Source organism: Psammomys obesus, unplaced genomic scaffold (genome assembly GCF_907164565.1).
Source record: "Psammomys obesus unplaced genomic scaffold, mPsaObe1.curated_primary_1811, whole genome shotgun sequence".
Taxonomy (NCBI): domain Eukaryota; kingdom Metazoa; phylum Chordata; class Mammalia; order Rodentia; family Muridae; genus Psammomys; species Psammomys obesus.
In genome coordinates, this window is record NW_026596101.1 from 20,752,135 (window position 1) to 20,767,503 (window position 15,369).

The 15,369-nt window shown below is 44.3% G+C and overlaps 1 protein-coding gene across 1 annotated transcript in view; it reads left to right on the top strand.

Annotated features, from left to right (window-relative positions):
* Nucleotides 1–15,369, top strand: part of Adamts9 (ADAM metallopeptidase with thrombospondin type 1 motif 9) — a 161,981-nt gene that overhangs the window by 117,282 nt on the left and 29,330 nt on the right. The window contains exons 30-31 of the mRNA XM_055628553.1: nt 1,749–1,922; nt 12,553–12,723. Coding sequence (XP_055484528.1) covers nt 1,749–1,922; nt 12,553–12,723 — 345 coding nt within the window. The remainder of the gene's footprint in view (nt 1–1,748; nt 1,923–12,552; nt 12,724–15,369) is intronic.

The window sequence follows — 15,369 nt, forward strand, 5'->3', positions numbered from 1 at the left end:
TAAGCAGGCCTGCAGACCAGACAGTACCTCCCTCCACCCCTGTATCCAGTTACTTAACAACCTAATCTGAAGTAGACACTCTGAAGGTCCTCCCCATTTTTTTTGGTTGTGGAAACATTATGTGATTTTTCTTTTTTTTAGAATTTATATGAGCTTTGTATCAAATCTCGGTGTGTTTACATTATTATTCTCCATATTTCTGTTGCACACGGTTCTAGAGGTAAATTCTTGGATTTCAGAGTCCAGATTCAAATATCCGGAACGCTTTGGTTGTTGTTGATGACACTTGAATATTTCTATCCTTTGCTGGGTAACTCTACTCCCATACTTTCCCAGTACCGTCCGTGTAAAATATTACTCACATAGCCCCCATGAGCTAAGTGGCTGATGTCGGGAGGCAAAGCCATCTGTGGCATTTAAGAGTCCTCGCCTTCTCCTTCCCAGAACATAATGACTTTAAAGCCTGGTTTCTTGTGGGTCACAAACTCATTCAATTCAATTAATCCAATTAAACCCAAACAATAGCTGCAATGTTGGGAAGAAGCATTGTCTTCTGCTCCCTTTGATGTGAGCTCTGAGCCTCTTCCCTAGCATAGATTTTTCTGAAACAATGGGATTTTCCAAGCTGCCTTCTAAAAAGGAGCCTCAGCTGCAGAAGCATCCACTTGGGTGTATGTCTTGACAGAATTTCCATCACTCACAGAGCACCTTGAATTCTTCTACAAGTAAATTGGACAAGCATGCAATTCTAGCATGCTGGTTCTGTTTTAAGAGGAGACTTTTTCTTAGCTACATGGCATGAATGTCTGATAACTTTGTTTTTTAACACCAGGCAAATTAGTAGAGATGGATTTATGCTCCCCCAACTGCTAATAACCTTTAATAACGAAGAGCCGCACTGTGCAGTTCTTTCTAATCAAAGGTTGCCTTCGGTTTCTGACTGCCAAAACCTTAATAAAGACAATAATTCTTGGCTTGCCCATAAGTGAGATTATGCAACCAACAATGAGGAAAACATTAAAAAATTAATTTAGGGGAAAGTTAATTGGTGTTTTGCAACTTGGTCAACAAAATGTTTCATCGTGATTAATGGGATTTTCAAGGACTGAAAAACATTAAGCCTGAGGAAATTATTTTTCCTTATTAGCTTTTATTCTCCATCTATTCATTTGAGATTATAAGTAGGCATAGATACTTAAGTGAATTCCATGATTTAAACAAGCAAACAAACAACAAGCAAAGCAATGTTCTGTCTCCAGGATGGAAACTGGAAGATAAAGGGGCAGGAAAAAGTCATTCTACTTAAATGGCTTTAATTGTCAATGGTTGGCTCTCTGTGGGTTAGACTATAGAAATGCATGTCAAATTTTCACAAACCATGCATCTTCCAGGATGGAAGTTATGCTCGTTTTCTTTGTTTTTGTTTGTTTGTTTGTTTGTTTGTTTGTTTGAATGTGGCAACATTACTTCTGGATTATGCTATTTCCTCACAATCTCTCCACCCTCTGCCACCCACTGAGAGTTTTAGTTCCTCCCCACTTGGGTGGCTCCTGCTCCTTGTCCAGCATTGGCAGTGAGTTTCCAGCTTTTAGACGTTGCCTTGGGGTCCCCCTCCTTGGAAATGAGAAAGCATTTTGACTGCTGTGAAAAATCATTGGATTAAGAAAGCATTGCCCTCCTCTGCGACCTACCCCTTCCCGCCCTCCAGAAAGAGCCCAGATGCCTACTTACACCCTGTGTCTCCTCAGTGCTCTGTGTCCTGTGGCCAAGGCGTGCAGCAGAGGCATGTGGGCTGTCAGATCGGGACACACCAAACAGCCCAAGAGAGTGAGTGCAGCCTGTACAGCAGACCAGAGTCGGAGCGTGTCTGCCAAGCCTCACCATGTCCTCTCTACACTTGGAGGGCAGAGCGATGGCAAGAAGTAAGTAGAGCCATGAAGTAAGTGCACACCTGCCCGCGTGTCGCTCCACCCCCTTGCCAGCATCATATCCACACCCTATGGAGCCGGCAAAGCCATTGAGCACAGTGGCATTGTTGGCTCCTTCCCAAAAGGTTTGCTGTCAGGCTCTAGGCAATTCCTGTTTCTGTCTCCCTGTGTCCTTGAATATGCCAGAGCTGGGTTCACTGAAACGGAAAAAGACAAGACAAGAAAGAAAGAAAAAAAAAAAAAGCCTTACCATGCCTTTGCCAAGAGTATAAGCGTCGAGACAGCTTTCCCAGGAGGGGAGATGGGAGGGATATTTGAATATGTCTGTTTGGATTTGGTTATTTTGTGTTCATGTGAATAGTCATAAGCGGCGAGTAGAACTTTTGAGGTAAAATTTCGCCTGTATTTTTCCTCTTTCTGTGACATTGACTGTCAGGGAGAGGAGATGGACACTCACGTAAAACGCCCACTAAGTAGTGAAGAATTTACAACGGTTTCCACAGTTGATGGAATCTGCAGGGACTGTTCAGTTAATGCAGAAATCGGCCAGACTTATTTTCCCTGTTAATGTTTGACTAAAGCAGACACTTAAATGTCCACGCTGCTGGAAAGTCTAGCTGCTGGAAGGAACAGTATAAGACATTAGGAGGAGGTAACGCCAGTGTTCAGAGCGGAATGCTGGATTATAGAAAGAGGGGGAAAGAATTAGGAAGCAAAGTGAGGTCTGCCGAAGAGGGAAGATGAAGGACTTCCCCTCACCGACAGTGCTCTCAGCACAAGGCAGTGTGGTGTGAAGGTGATTGTTCTGCCCTTGGCGCTTTCTCTCCGTCATCTCACTCTATCTTTTGAACAACTAGATGAGGTGAGAGAATTATTATCATCCCTTTTTGCAGGTGGTAAAACCAAGGTTCGGGTGGACTTTGCCAGTGGCCTACATCTGTCATCTGGAGAAAGTCACACATGAGGCTGTTTGTTCTCTTAAATCTTACTGTTTTTCCAACTGTATTCTGTGCCCCTGGGATTGATTTTTCCAGCCCCGTCCTCCCCAATCCCTTCCTGGCAATGAGTCCATTCCTTACTACAGTGGTCCTTCTCTAGGAATTCCTCCTTCTCCATCTGCCTCATCCTGTTGCTTGTTTTCCTTCTAGACTTTTCTTTGCTTCTATCAGATAGTATCAGAGAGAATACCTAAAACAGTTAAATCTCAGATTATTTGAACTGGAGCGAGCCAGAAACATCAGGAATGTACGCTTAGAATAATATTGGTGTGGACCTTATCTCAGCTATGGCACCCATAGCCTCATCACTCAGAGCAAGAATTATTCTATCTCTGAACCTTGGCTTGCCATTTGTAGGATGAGAATGGTGGAGCAGTTTTGAGGAAGTTGGAGAGAACACTTATCTGTCACAAGTTGCAATCTCTCGGGACTGGCAGTGACAGATAAAGGAGAGGTTACCTCATCTCCCTGACTCACTGAGACTTGCGACTGACTATCTTTGGAATTCCTGCTTCAGACCTACCCCTGCCCGTTTTCTCCACCTCACCCTTGTCGCTAAACTCAACTCCTTGTCTCTGTTCCAAAGATCAGAGAGTGAGGAAGTAGTCACAGATGAACCAAAGCTAACTGTTTATGCTGTAGCCAGCATTTGAGAGTTCCGGAGCCAATCATGAGAATTATAAGCTCTATTCCCAATTCCTTCTGAATCCCATAGGGTAGAAAAACCACACAAGAAACGAGCCTAGAAGCTTCTGTCTTTGCATGTGTCATGCAGTGGACCTTCTGAAATCCTTCCTCAAATATTGCTACCAAGCTCCCTATAGAAAGACTTAAATGTGATGGAGCATGCCCTTAATCCCAGCACTCAGGAGGCAGAGACAGGTGGATCTCTATAAATTCCAGGCCAGCCAAAGATATGTAATGAGCCCCTGTCTCAAAGGAGGAGGCAGAGGAAGAGAAGGAGGAGGAGAAGGGAGACAATGACTTGAGAAGATGGATGATAGAGCTTGTATATAGTAAGTTTAGAAGAATTTAACTGTAGTCATGGAGAAAACAAGATCTGTAAATGATAAAACAAAACCAAACAGGTTCTAGAATTTATCCCTCTGCTAATGTGCTCTCTCCTACTCCCAAGGAAGAGTTTGAAGAGTTACCAGTTTGGTGAGGGTGGATGGAAATCCATGAGTGACACTGACTGAGAGAGTAAAGTTCAAGGCAGCAGAGGAGAGACAGGTCCCATCAGCCTATTCCAGATGTCCTCACAATATCAAGGCTTAGAGGGGAGGTTGAAAATCGCTAGGCAGCCATCTTAAATGACCACAGTAGGACCAATGCTGCAGCCTCAATGTTGCAGCCTCAGTCCCACTTGCCTGCACAGGACTCCTTTCAAGATCAAAGATATTCTCATTAAACATTAAGCTGGAACACAGGCTCTAAGAGCAACAATCAATAAATGGGACCTCATAAAACTGAAAAGCTTCTGTAAAGCAAAAGACACTGTCTTCAGAACGAAACGACAGCCTACAGACTTGGAAAGGATCTTCACCAACCCTGTATCTGACAGAGGGCTGATATCCAGAATATATAAAGAACTTAAGAAGTTATAAAGTAATAAATCAAGCAATCCAAATAAAAAATGGGATACGGAGATAAACAGAGAATTCTCTGTAGAGGAATTTAGAATGGCAGAGAAACACTTAAAAGAGATGCTCAGCATCCTTAGCCATCAGAGAGATGCAAATCAAAACAACCTTGAGATTTCACCTTATACCCATCAGAATGGCTAAGCTCAAAAGCTCAAGGGACAACACATGCTGGAGAGGTTGTGGAGAAAGGGGAACCCTCCTCCACTGCTGGTGGGAATGTAAACTTGTACAACCACTTTGGAAATCAATCTGGCACTTTCTCAGACAATTAGAAATAGCACTTCCTCAAGATCCTGCTATACCACTCCTAGGCATATATCCAAAAGATGCTCAAGTACACAACATGGACCTTTGCTCAACCATGTTTTTAGTAGCTTTATTCGTAATAGCCAGAACCCGGAAACAACCCAGATGTCCAGATATCCAACAGAGGAATGGATACAGAAATTGTGATATTTTTACGCAGTGAAATACTACTCAGCAATTAAAAACAAAAAAATCATGAAATTTGAAGGTAAATGGTGGGAACTAGGCAAGATCATCCTGAGTGAGGTATCCCAGAAGAAGAAAGACACATGGTATATACTCACTTATAAGTGGGTACTAAACCTATAAGATAGGATAAACATACTGAAATCTGTATACCAAAAGAAGATAAACAAGAAAGAGGACCCCGGGTAAGATGATCAATCCTCACTTAGAAAGACAAAGGAGATGGACATTGGATGTAGGAGAAAACAAGTAACAGGACAGGAGCCTACCACAGAGGGCTTCTGAAAGACTCTACCTAGCAGTGTATCAAAACAGATGCAGAGACTCATAACCAAACCTTGGGCAGAGTGCAGGGAATCATATGAAAGAAACTGGAGAGGACAGGAGCTCCACAAGGACCAAATATATCTGGGCACAGGGGTCTTTTATGGGACTGTTTCTCCAACCAAGGACCATGTATGGATATAACCTAGAATCCCTGCTCAAATGTAGCCCATGGTAGCTCAGTATCCAAGTGGGTACCCTAGCAAGGGGAACAGGGACAATTTCTGACATGAACTCAATGGCTGGCTCTTTGACCTCCTCCCCCCACCCCCCAAGGGAGGAGCAGCCTTGCTAGGCCACATAGGAGGACTTTGCAGCCAGTCCTGAATATACCTGATAAGCTAGGATCAGATGGAAGGGGAGAAGGACCTCCCCTATCAATGGGCTTGGAAAGGGGCAGGGAGGAGATGAGAGAGGGAGGGTGGGATTGGGAGGGAATGAGGGAGCAGGCCACAGCTGGGATACAAAGTTAATATTTTTAAAATAATAAAAAGAAAAAGAAACATTAAGTTGGTGCTCACTGTGCTGTGCAGGCCCTCCCAACCTCCCCTGCCCCAGAGTTCTCTGTCTACCTCTGTACTCTCAACTCCTCCCTCAGCTGCCATTTGACCTGATCTCATCCCTGCAGAGGCTTATGTTCTAGTTTCACATGACCTGAGGTTGGTGACGCACCAATGCCCAGCCTCCCAGGCAAACAGAAATGAGCCACACGGAGCTTCATCTACCTGAAAACTCTTCTTTCCTAGCATGCTTTGGCAAACACTTCTTGTTATGTTTGCCTTTTGTGTATGTAGTGTACCTTTTGGTTCTCCTTTGCACAATACTAAAACTCACTAGTTTGTTATTAAGATGCATTTCCTACTAAGCCCATGAACAAAAGACACCCTTCTCCTATTAAGAAATAATCAGGGAATCTGAATTGAGAAGCACAACTTTTGCATGTTGCAGTGGTTATCAGGGATATTTTATACAGCTGCAGGGCTTGTGAACTGCACGGTTCCAGGGACTGCTGTTCCTATGGGGTACAATGTGAGGAGCTAGCTTCCCTTGGAATTGTCTAGTTCGGAGGCCCCTCACTGGTGATAGCTGCATAATAGAATGAGCCTTTACTAAGCAATAAACAAGGCATTTAATGAGTGTTTTTTGTATGCAGTGACCGATTACTGAACTACTTCCTTAACTCTTTGACGTAGTCATGTTTTATCCCATTTATTGTGAAGAAACAAGAGGCTAAGAGAGGCTAACCATCAAAGTTCTTGCATATAAGGTGAGGATTTGAGGGCCAGGACACTGGCCCCTAGAACACAAACCTCCTTGGTCCCTCTACCTCAACATGGCCGTCATCTGACAAGCCTCCTCCTGGAGAGCTGGTTTCAATGCATTGCCCACTTTTCTGGGTTGCACCTCCCACCTGCTTCTGAAAACCAACAATCTCTGTGCAGTTGGGTGGCTGACATGAGGTCCTGCTCACCGGGAAGGTTCTGGTGTTAGAGCCACTCTGCTCAGAGACGCTTTTGGTTGTGCCAGTGAGAAAGAGTGGCAGCTGTTTAAGACAGGGACTCAGTTTTCCAGAATTTCCCCAGCGTTTAGCATAGTACCTACAGCACATAAGATAACTGTGAATGGTTGAATTTATGAATAGAGTGACAAAAGATGGTGGAGGTGTGGGGGTTGGAGAGTGGGCCATGCCTGCTTCTTCTACTGAAGAATAAAGGCATTCCAAGGTCCTCTGGAACAGTTAAGCCAACGTTCTTTCTGAAAGAACAGCTGCTGTGCTCTCTTGTCACAAGGCCATGAACATGCTGTGACTTTGCCGAACTGCCTGGCCTGTTGCTGTTTGTCCCAGAAGAGGAACTGGGGCCTCTTTAGAGCATATTTCAAGTTTAGGAGCATTTATTGTACTCAGCCAAGAGTGATTCCCAAGTTCATCTCCTCAGAATAGAAGAGTAGGAATGAGCAGCAATTCCTAGGTCAGTTGAGTGATAAGATTTTCATGATGTTTACAACCAGGAGTGGAGAGGGCTTGGTGTGGTCATCTTAACCCTTTATTACCCATTGCCTCATTCACTTATTCAACATTATGTGTCAATCACCTAAAAAGTACCAGACACTGGACATTAGGCATGGTTTTGTTGTCGTTTGTTTTGTTTTGTTTTGTTTTAATCCCCAAACCTCAAATCCTATCATCTAAAAACCCCTACCTGAGGCCAAGTGTCATGATGGCATATGCCTACAGCCCCAGAAACAAGAAGGCAGGAAGGTGGCAAGTATGAAGCCAGCCAGGGCTACATAGGGAGACCCTGTTCCAAAAAGAGCTGAGCAGGTCAATAACTCAGTGGCAGAGCTTAGAGTTGCTTGGCTACCATGTGTAAGACCTTAGATTAGGGCCCTGGCATCACCGGAAAAAAACAAGATGGGAAGAAATGAAAGACAAATCTTACCCACTGTGGTCCTCACTCCCTACATGCTATAGCTCCTCACCTCCAGCTTTAGGAAATCTAAAGATGATCCCTGGCCTTCTGGCCCTGGAAACTCACTTGCTCCTTCACCCCTTTACATCACCTGCCGCATACCCCCTTCCACATCACTGGGCTGCCCACTGCTTCCTCTTTCCTCCTAGATGGCTTCTAACTCACTAACATAATCTATTACAGGACCCGTCACGATTTACATGATTTTGCGGAGGACTCTTAGGGTTAAGCTCCAGCGGTTACCTGAGAGACATGTGAGACCCCAAACTGGGAGTAGCTGGCTCCCTGGCTGTCAAGCAGTGACAGAAACTGAATTAGAAGTCATCAAGCTGACCTCTAATCTGCAACACAGACCAGTGCACATTGCAAACGTTAGTCAGATGAACGACTTTTTCCATAAGAGTGACTGCTTTTTCTTTCTTTTAGACAACGGTGGATGAGTCCATTTGTTCTGACCTTTCTTGGGGACATAAACACCCAGCAAAAGCAACCCAGTGTTATCAACTTCCCCCATTGGGTCTGTGACTCATCAGCCCATATGCTTCCCAACAGCAGTAATCGGCTACCAGAAATGACAAATTCTTTCATCCTTGGGGAAAACATCCTTTAAAATGTAGAACCTGTGAATGGCCGGTGATTTTCTTTTTCCCCATGGTTAGGGAATCGTGACAAAAATGTGTGTTTCAAAATGAAAGACAATTTTCTTATGTTTAAAGATTGCAATAAATGACTCATTAGATATCAACCTAAAAACAAATCAACATGTTGAAGAACTCGTACCTTAGGGGTTTATTTTAGGTCTTCCTCACCCTCAGATTTTGTAAGTTATTTCCTGTTAGTCTCAGTACCTTGGAAGACATGCACCCTGCAGAACAATGGATGTGCCAGCCTGTTTAACCTGGCACTGTGATTATTTCCTTTCTTCGTCTAATGCATGCTGAGATCCACAGAGGCTGATGCAGTTACCTAGTCATTTATTGGGTTGTTGATTTATTAATTCAGAAGACCATAATGAAAACACAGAAAACCTCCTGCAAATCAAAATGAGGCAGCTTGAGTGTTCCTTTTTTTTTTAATTTTAAGAATAGTCTAGATAATATTCTAGGACAGGAGGTGCTGAAGATTATTGTGGGCCAGCTTGGGAGAGGGGTAAGTATTTACCAAAGCTAAAGCACCCCAGTAGCATGGGCTAGATTTATTTTCCTCATGACTTTTCTAAGGCTTAAGTTTCCAGGAGAAAACATTAGTCACATGGTTTTCGGAGCATGAAAAAAAAAAGTCAATTATTTACCTGGTTTAATTTTTAATTTCCCAGAAAGTTTTATTCTGGGTAAGCTTTCTCAGTGCAATTCCCTGCCAGTGTCAAAACAGTTTTTATAATAGTTAATTATTCTTCGAGAAGGGAAGAAAATACTTAAAGAGCAAAAACTGTTGAGGAACCCTGATATTTCTACTGGGAGCTGTTACTTATTGACACCAATTTGAGCCTTATGGATTAGTGAGAACTTGGACATGGCAAGATTTAATTCAGGTTTAGCTATGATTTTGATGTCCCTAAGTCCTAATTTTCCAAGGAATTATTTTTTTCCTATGGGAAAATATTCCTTCTTCAGGATTGAAGAAGTGTGGTTTTTAACATTCAGCAAAACATTATAACTTCTTAACAGTTGCCAGTTTACTCCAAGGAAAACCAGAAACTTCTAACTCCAGAAGCTTGAACCAGGGAACCAAGGAACCAGGTTCAGCTGGTCCCCACCACTTTGAAGCGGTTTAGCTTCTTCTCATCTCACTATGACTTCAGGTCATATTTGTGCCTCTAGATGCCGATTGGTGACATGCCAGCTATGGAGGTTTGCTCCTAAGCAGCTAGACTTCTAATTTTTCCAATGATGAAGCTACTGTGTTGACCTACCATGTATCTTTTGCTTCCTAAAAGAACAACGACTCATGAAAGACAGAGGTCGACATCATATGCTCCAACAATTCCACTCCTAGAAACAGACTCAAAAGAATTGAAATCAAGTGTTCAAATTGTGGTCTGAATGTCCATAATAGAATCATTCACCATAGACAGGAATGGAGTGATGTAAATGTTCTATCGCCGGATTGTAGCAGTGGCTGCACAGCAGCAACGCTGTGTCACTGATTTGACATTTTAAAATGGTTAAATGGTGAAATTATTTTTGTTTTTTTCCATATTTGATGGTTTGTGTGTGTTTGCATGCATGTGTGCATTCATGTGTGTGAATGAGAGTATTTAGGAGCCATACACATATGTGTTGATCAGGGGACAGACATTACCTTGTTTGAAAGAATCTTGTATTGTTCTCTATGGTGTATGCCCAGCTAAGTGACCCTCTATCTCCCAGGATCCTCCTGTTCCATTTCCCATTTCCCTCATTGGGATCCTGGGATTGCAGCTTCTCAAACTATTCCTCCAACTTTTATATAGGTTCTGGGAATTCAAATCCAGGTTTTCATGTTTGAATGTCAAATGCGTTTACCACTGAGTCATCCTTCAGCCCCTGTATTATCCCTTTTTTTAAAAAAAAATCAGGCATACATAAAAAAGACATAGGGTGGACTGGGGAAGGCATTTCGGAGTGATGCTGTGTCTCAAACCTAAATGCCTTTGAGGCAAAGCAGGTAAAAGAGAACCTCTGCCTGGGCTGTCTAGTTTTATGTCAACTAGAGTCATCTGAGAAGAGAGAACCTCAGTTGAGAAAACGCCTCCATAATATTGAGCTGTGAGCAAGCCTGTAAAGCACTTTCCTACTTAGTGATTGATGGGAGAGGGCCCAGCCCATTATGGATGGTACCAGCCCTGAGCCAGTGGTCCTGAGTTCTCTAAGAAAGCAAGCTGAGAAAGCCATAAAGAGCAAGACAGTAAGCAGCACTCCTCCATGGCCTCTGCATCAGCTCCTGCCTCCAGGTTCCTGCCCTGTTTGAGTTCCTGTCCTGACTGCCTTCAGTGACGAACAGTGATGTGGAAGTGTCAGCAAGTAAACCCTATCTTACCCAAGAAAGGAGATGTTTTTAGAAATGTGTCACAGCAATAGAAACGGTAAATAAGGCACTGCCGTTAGAGAGAGAGAGAGAGAGAGAGAGAGAGAGAGAGAGAGAGAGAGGCGGGTCCTGTGGCTCTCCCTACAGAACTTAAAATAAGGAATTCTCAAATAGAGTGTGCTAATAATGCATCAAAACTTGTTGGTGTTCTATAAGCTAGGGCCAACAGACACCCAATCTCAGGGAATAAGATCAGCAACTCTCGTGGCAGAGAAGCCTGCCTCCACCCTGCAGCTTTCTGAAGTAAGCCAATGCTTTGGACAGGCTTTGGTGACAAAGCAGGACAGTTTACCTCCCAAATGAAATTTGTTGTTGGAGTGAAACATGCCACTCCTGTTTTCCTTCACTGGATCATGGAAGTAATTAAGTGTGACAGGACACGTGACATAGGCTCTAACAGCTCCAGGTTCTTCTCAGAATTAGAGATAATAGCCTTTGCTCTCTCACTGCCCAGATGTCCCTTTACTGCCCATTCTTGGTGCACAAATAGTGCCTTTCTGAGAACAAGGAAGTCCTGATAAGGCCACCCTTGTCCTTCAGGACCTACCTTCAGTTGGAACTGGGTGAATATTTGTTGGGGGACTAGAGCTGAGATCAGTCTACCTGCCATAGGTCAGGCTGTCAGACCACACATTGAGAGGGGGAGATGCACCCTTTAGATGTCCTGAGATAGAAAACAGAGCAAAACAACATAATCTAGGAGAGAGTGTTTGCATTCTTTTACGTGATGACATTCCTAGCCCTAGAAGCATTTCAATGCCACTTTAGCAATCATGGGTCATGATCTCTCCCCTCCTCTCCTCTCCTCCCCTTCCTTCCCCTCCCCTCCCTTTCTCTCCTCTCTTCTTCCTCCCCTCTCTTCTTCCTCTCTCCTCTTCTCCACTCCTTTCCTCTCCTATTCCCTTTTTTTCTCTTCTCTTTTCCTTCCTTCTTTCTCCTCTTCCTCCACTTCCTTCTTCTCCTTTTTTTTTTTTTTTTTTTTTTGAGACATGATTGCCCTGACTGTTCTGAAACTTGCAGTATAGACCAGAATACAAAATAGCCTCAAACTCAGAAATCTGCCTGTCTCTGCCTCCGGAGTGCTGAGATGAAAGGTGTGTCCCACTGTACCTGGGGTTTCCTCCCTTTTTTCTCCCTGTCCAGTCTTCTTCCTTCTCTTATTCCCTTTCTCTTTCCTCTCTCTCTTTCTCCTTCCATTCTTCATATCTTTTTCTTCCTCTCTTGCCTTTTCTCCCTCTCTCCCTTCTCCTTTTCTTCTTATTTTTCCTTCAGCAATATAGGCCAATATAGGCCAGAGTCCTACTCATGCTAGGCAAGTGCTCTACCACTCTGATACATCCCTACCAATGGATTCAGTGTTTGAGTAAGTGCTGGATTAAAAACAAACAAACAAAAAGCTGGTATTCATTCATTCACCCTTTCATTTCCTCATTCATACAGACATAATGGAAAACACCTCCCTGGGTCAGGGATAACATTTGTCAGGTGCCTAGGTAGAAATAGTCAACACCTAGGGATCCTCCCACTCTAACATCTCTCTAGCTACGTCATCAAATAACTGTAAGAATAAGGACCTGAAGCTGAGCGAGGAGGCTTCATCTCACCCCACTCCATCTGTCTCTTGCAGTGCACCAAGACGTGCGGTGAAGGCTCCCGTTACCGACAGGTGGTATGTGTAGCTGAGGACCAAAGTGAGGTGCACAGCGCGCATTGTGCCTCAGAGCAGCGGCCTCCAGACCATGAGAGCTGCAGCCTGCAGCCCTGCGAGTATGTGTGGATCACAGGAGAGTGGTCTGAGGTATTGTCCTGGGGAATCTGTGCTGCATCCAGTGTAGGAGCAGCGGGGTAACGGGGCGGGAAACCTAGCCTCTGAAAATTAGATGTTCTCACCCAGTACCACGTTCCCCGAGCTCTGCAGGCTTTGAGTCACCTTTACTTCCTTTGAATACAGATGAAAGGGAATTACTAGGGAAGCTGAACCTTCATATGATGGCTTCAGGTGCCAGCAGAGGAAGTATCTTGGGGCTGGGAAGAACTCTAAGTGAGCAAAAGTGTTTGCCGTACAAGCATGAAGACCTGAGTTCAAATCCCCAGAGCCCATATAGAAACCGAACATCATGACTTAAGCATATGTATGTCATCTCAGCGCTCCTCCTGGGAGATGGAAAGTGAAGAAAGGGAATGTTTAGAAGTATATAGTCCAGCCAGCCTGTTGTATGTAAAGGGAAAACAAGATAGAGACCCTGTCTCTAAACAAGGTGGAAGGTGAGAACCAACACCCAAGGTTGGATCCTGACCAACACGCACACTGTGGCATTCACACAAATGAATTTGTATACACACCTACACAAACGTACAGATCATATACAAACACACACACACACACACACACACACACACACACACACACACACACTAAAAAAATAAATAAATAAAGTCTTAGTGTCAGGGAGACGCTAGGTAGAGGTAGGGATCATGACAGGCTGGGCCGTGCCGTGTGACCAGGCACTCTTCTTCTGTGGTGGTAGTAGTTGCACAGAAACACACATTTGCTGTTGCCCAACCGAAGTTCTCAAAAAAGGACGAAAGTCTGGACTTTCATACGTGGTCTCTTAACTTGGTAAAGAGGCCTGACATTTTTATTTGAAAACATTGTATAGGCAAAAAGCAAATGTTTCCTGTAAGACAGGTGTGGGTTGTCCATTTAAGCGCCTTGGTCCAGCAAAACAGAAGAATGTCCTGTGATAGCTAATGGCTCTCAAGCCTCCTTTTCTCCTATAGGCTCCTGAGGGCAATGTCTACACAGACACCTCTAGTTATTAATGAACCAGTACCATTAATAGCATGATTACCTCCGAATCTTCAAACTGTTTCAAAGTGCTAAAAAAAAAAAAAAAAAAATCTAAACTTCAAAAGTATTGCAACTGTCCTAAAGAACATAGAGATTCAAAGAGGAGGTACCATGGTTCACAGTAGAGGTGATAACGATGATAAGTAACATACGTGTTCATGCGGGGAGCTCTTTATATAGACCAGAACGTTCACCCCAAATGACATATTTGCTTCTATATGATATACCTGATATGTGTTCAACTGTGTCTGTACTCAAAGACATATTTTCCCAATATGTCCTCCCATCCTGTACTCAATGGCACTGATTTTTGTCCTCTAAGAAGACATTTGTCAATGGTAGGAGACATGTCTAGCTGTCACAGCTAGGAAGGGAGATTCTTCTGGTATCTGGTAGGTGGAGCCAGGGTCAATACAAACTGACGGACAGTGCACCAGACATGGCCACAACACACGCCTGTGTGTCTGAGGTCCAGAGTTCCAGAGCAAAGAGCCCTGCTCTGCCACATCCCACGTGTCTCCAGACAGCAAGGAGAACCCTTAAACAGTGAAGGGAGATGGCTTGGTGGATAAGATGCCTGCTGTGAATTCAGCTCAGATCCCCAGCACCCATGTAAAAAGCCAGACATGCCAACACATATCCGCAGTTCCAGAGCTTGTGGGCAGTGACAGAAAGCCCTCCCTGGATCTCACTGGCCTGGCCGTCCAGTCTAGCCAATCGGTGAGTTCAACATTCAGTGAGAACTTCCTCAAAAACTATGGTGTAGAACATTGAACTTTGGCTATGTTATATGTACCCATGATCATGCAAACACACACGTGTGAGCACACACAAACACACAGAGAGAGTGAGGATAAAACATTAGGGTATGAATTTATACAGCTGCCGTCCCGGTGAGTCCAGACGAGTGTTCAGAAAATTCATCAACTGGCTGGAGGCAAAAGCTTCCAGTATTTCAGATCCCAGCAAGGACAGGTTGGGAAGGGTCTCTGGATACACTTCCTCTCTTCTCATTCCTTTGTTCTCCTGCTGCTCGTTAGACATGGCCTCCAACTTCTGGCTATTGCAAGAGACTCCCCTCTCCTGGCTCTCAGCATGGGGAGAGCTCTCTCGCATCCCCTTTCTGTCCCTCCACAGGTCTCTTCGACTTTGTGCCTTTCCAGACTTCTGCTTTCTGGAAGACACTCCTCCTCTTGGCTCTGGTTCCTTCCTCTCTGGCTGTAGTTGCTACGACTCCCACTCAGCCAAGACTGGCATCTTCTGCTCGGCCGGCCGGCCTCTTGTGTGGGGCCTTCTTCTGCCGAGAGACTTTTGATCTCTTTCTGAGGGTCATGCTGCATCTGTGGCTTCAATGCAACCTCAGTCATCAACAGACGAGAGGAAGAATGTCTTTGTGTGCATGTGTGTACATGTTCATGTGGAAGATAAAGGACAGCTTCATCCTCTGACACTGTCCACCCTCTTGGACACTGGGTCTCTAAAAGTCACCACGTAGGCTAGGCTGGCTGGGCAGCCTGCACGGTGCTAGGATTACATGCGCACCCACCGTTTCTGGATTCTTCCGCATGACTTTTGGGGATCAAATTCAAGTTA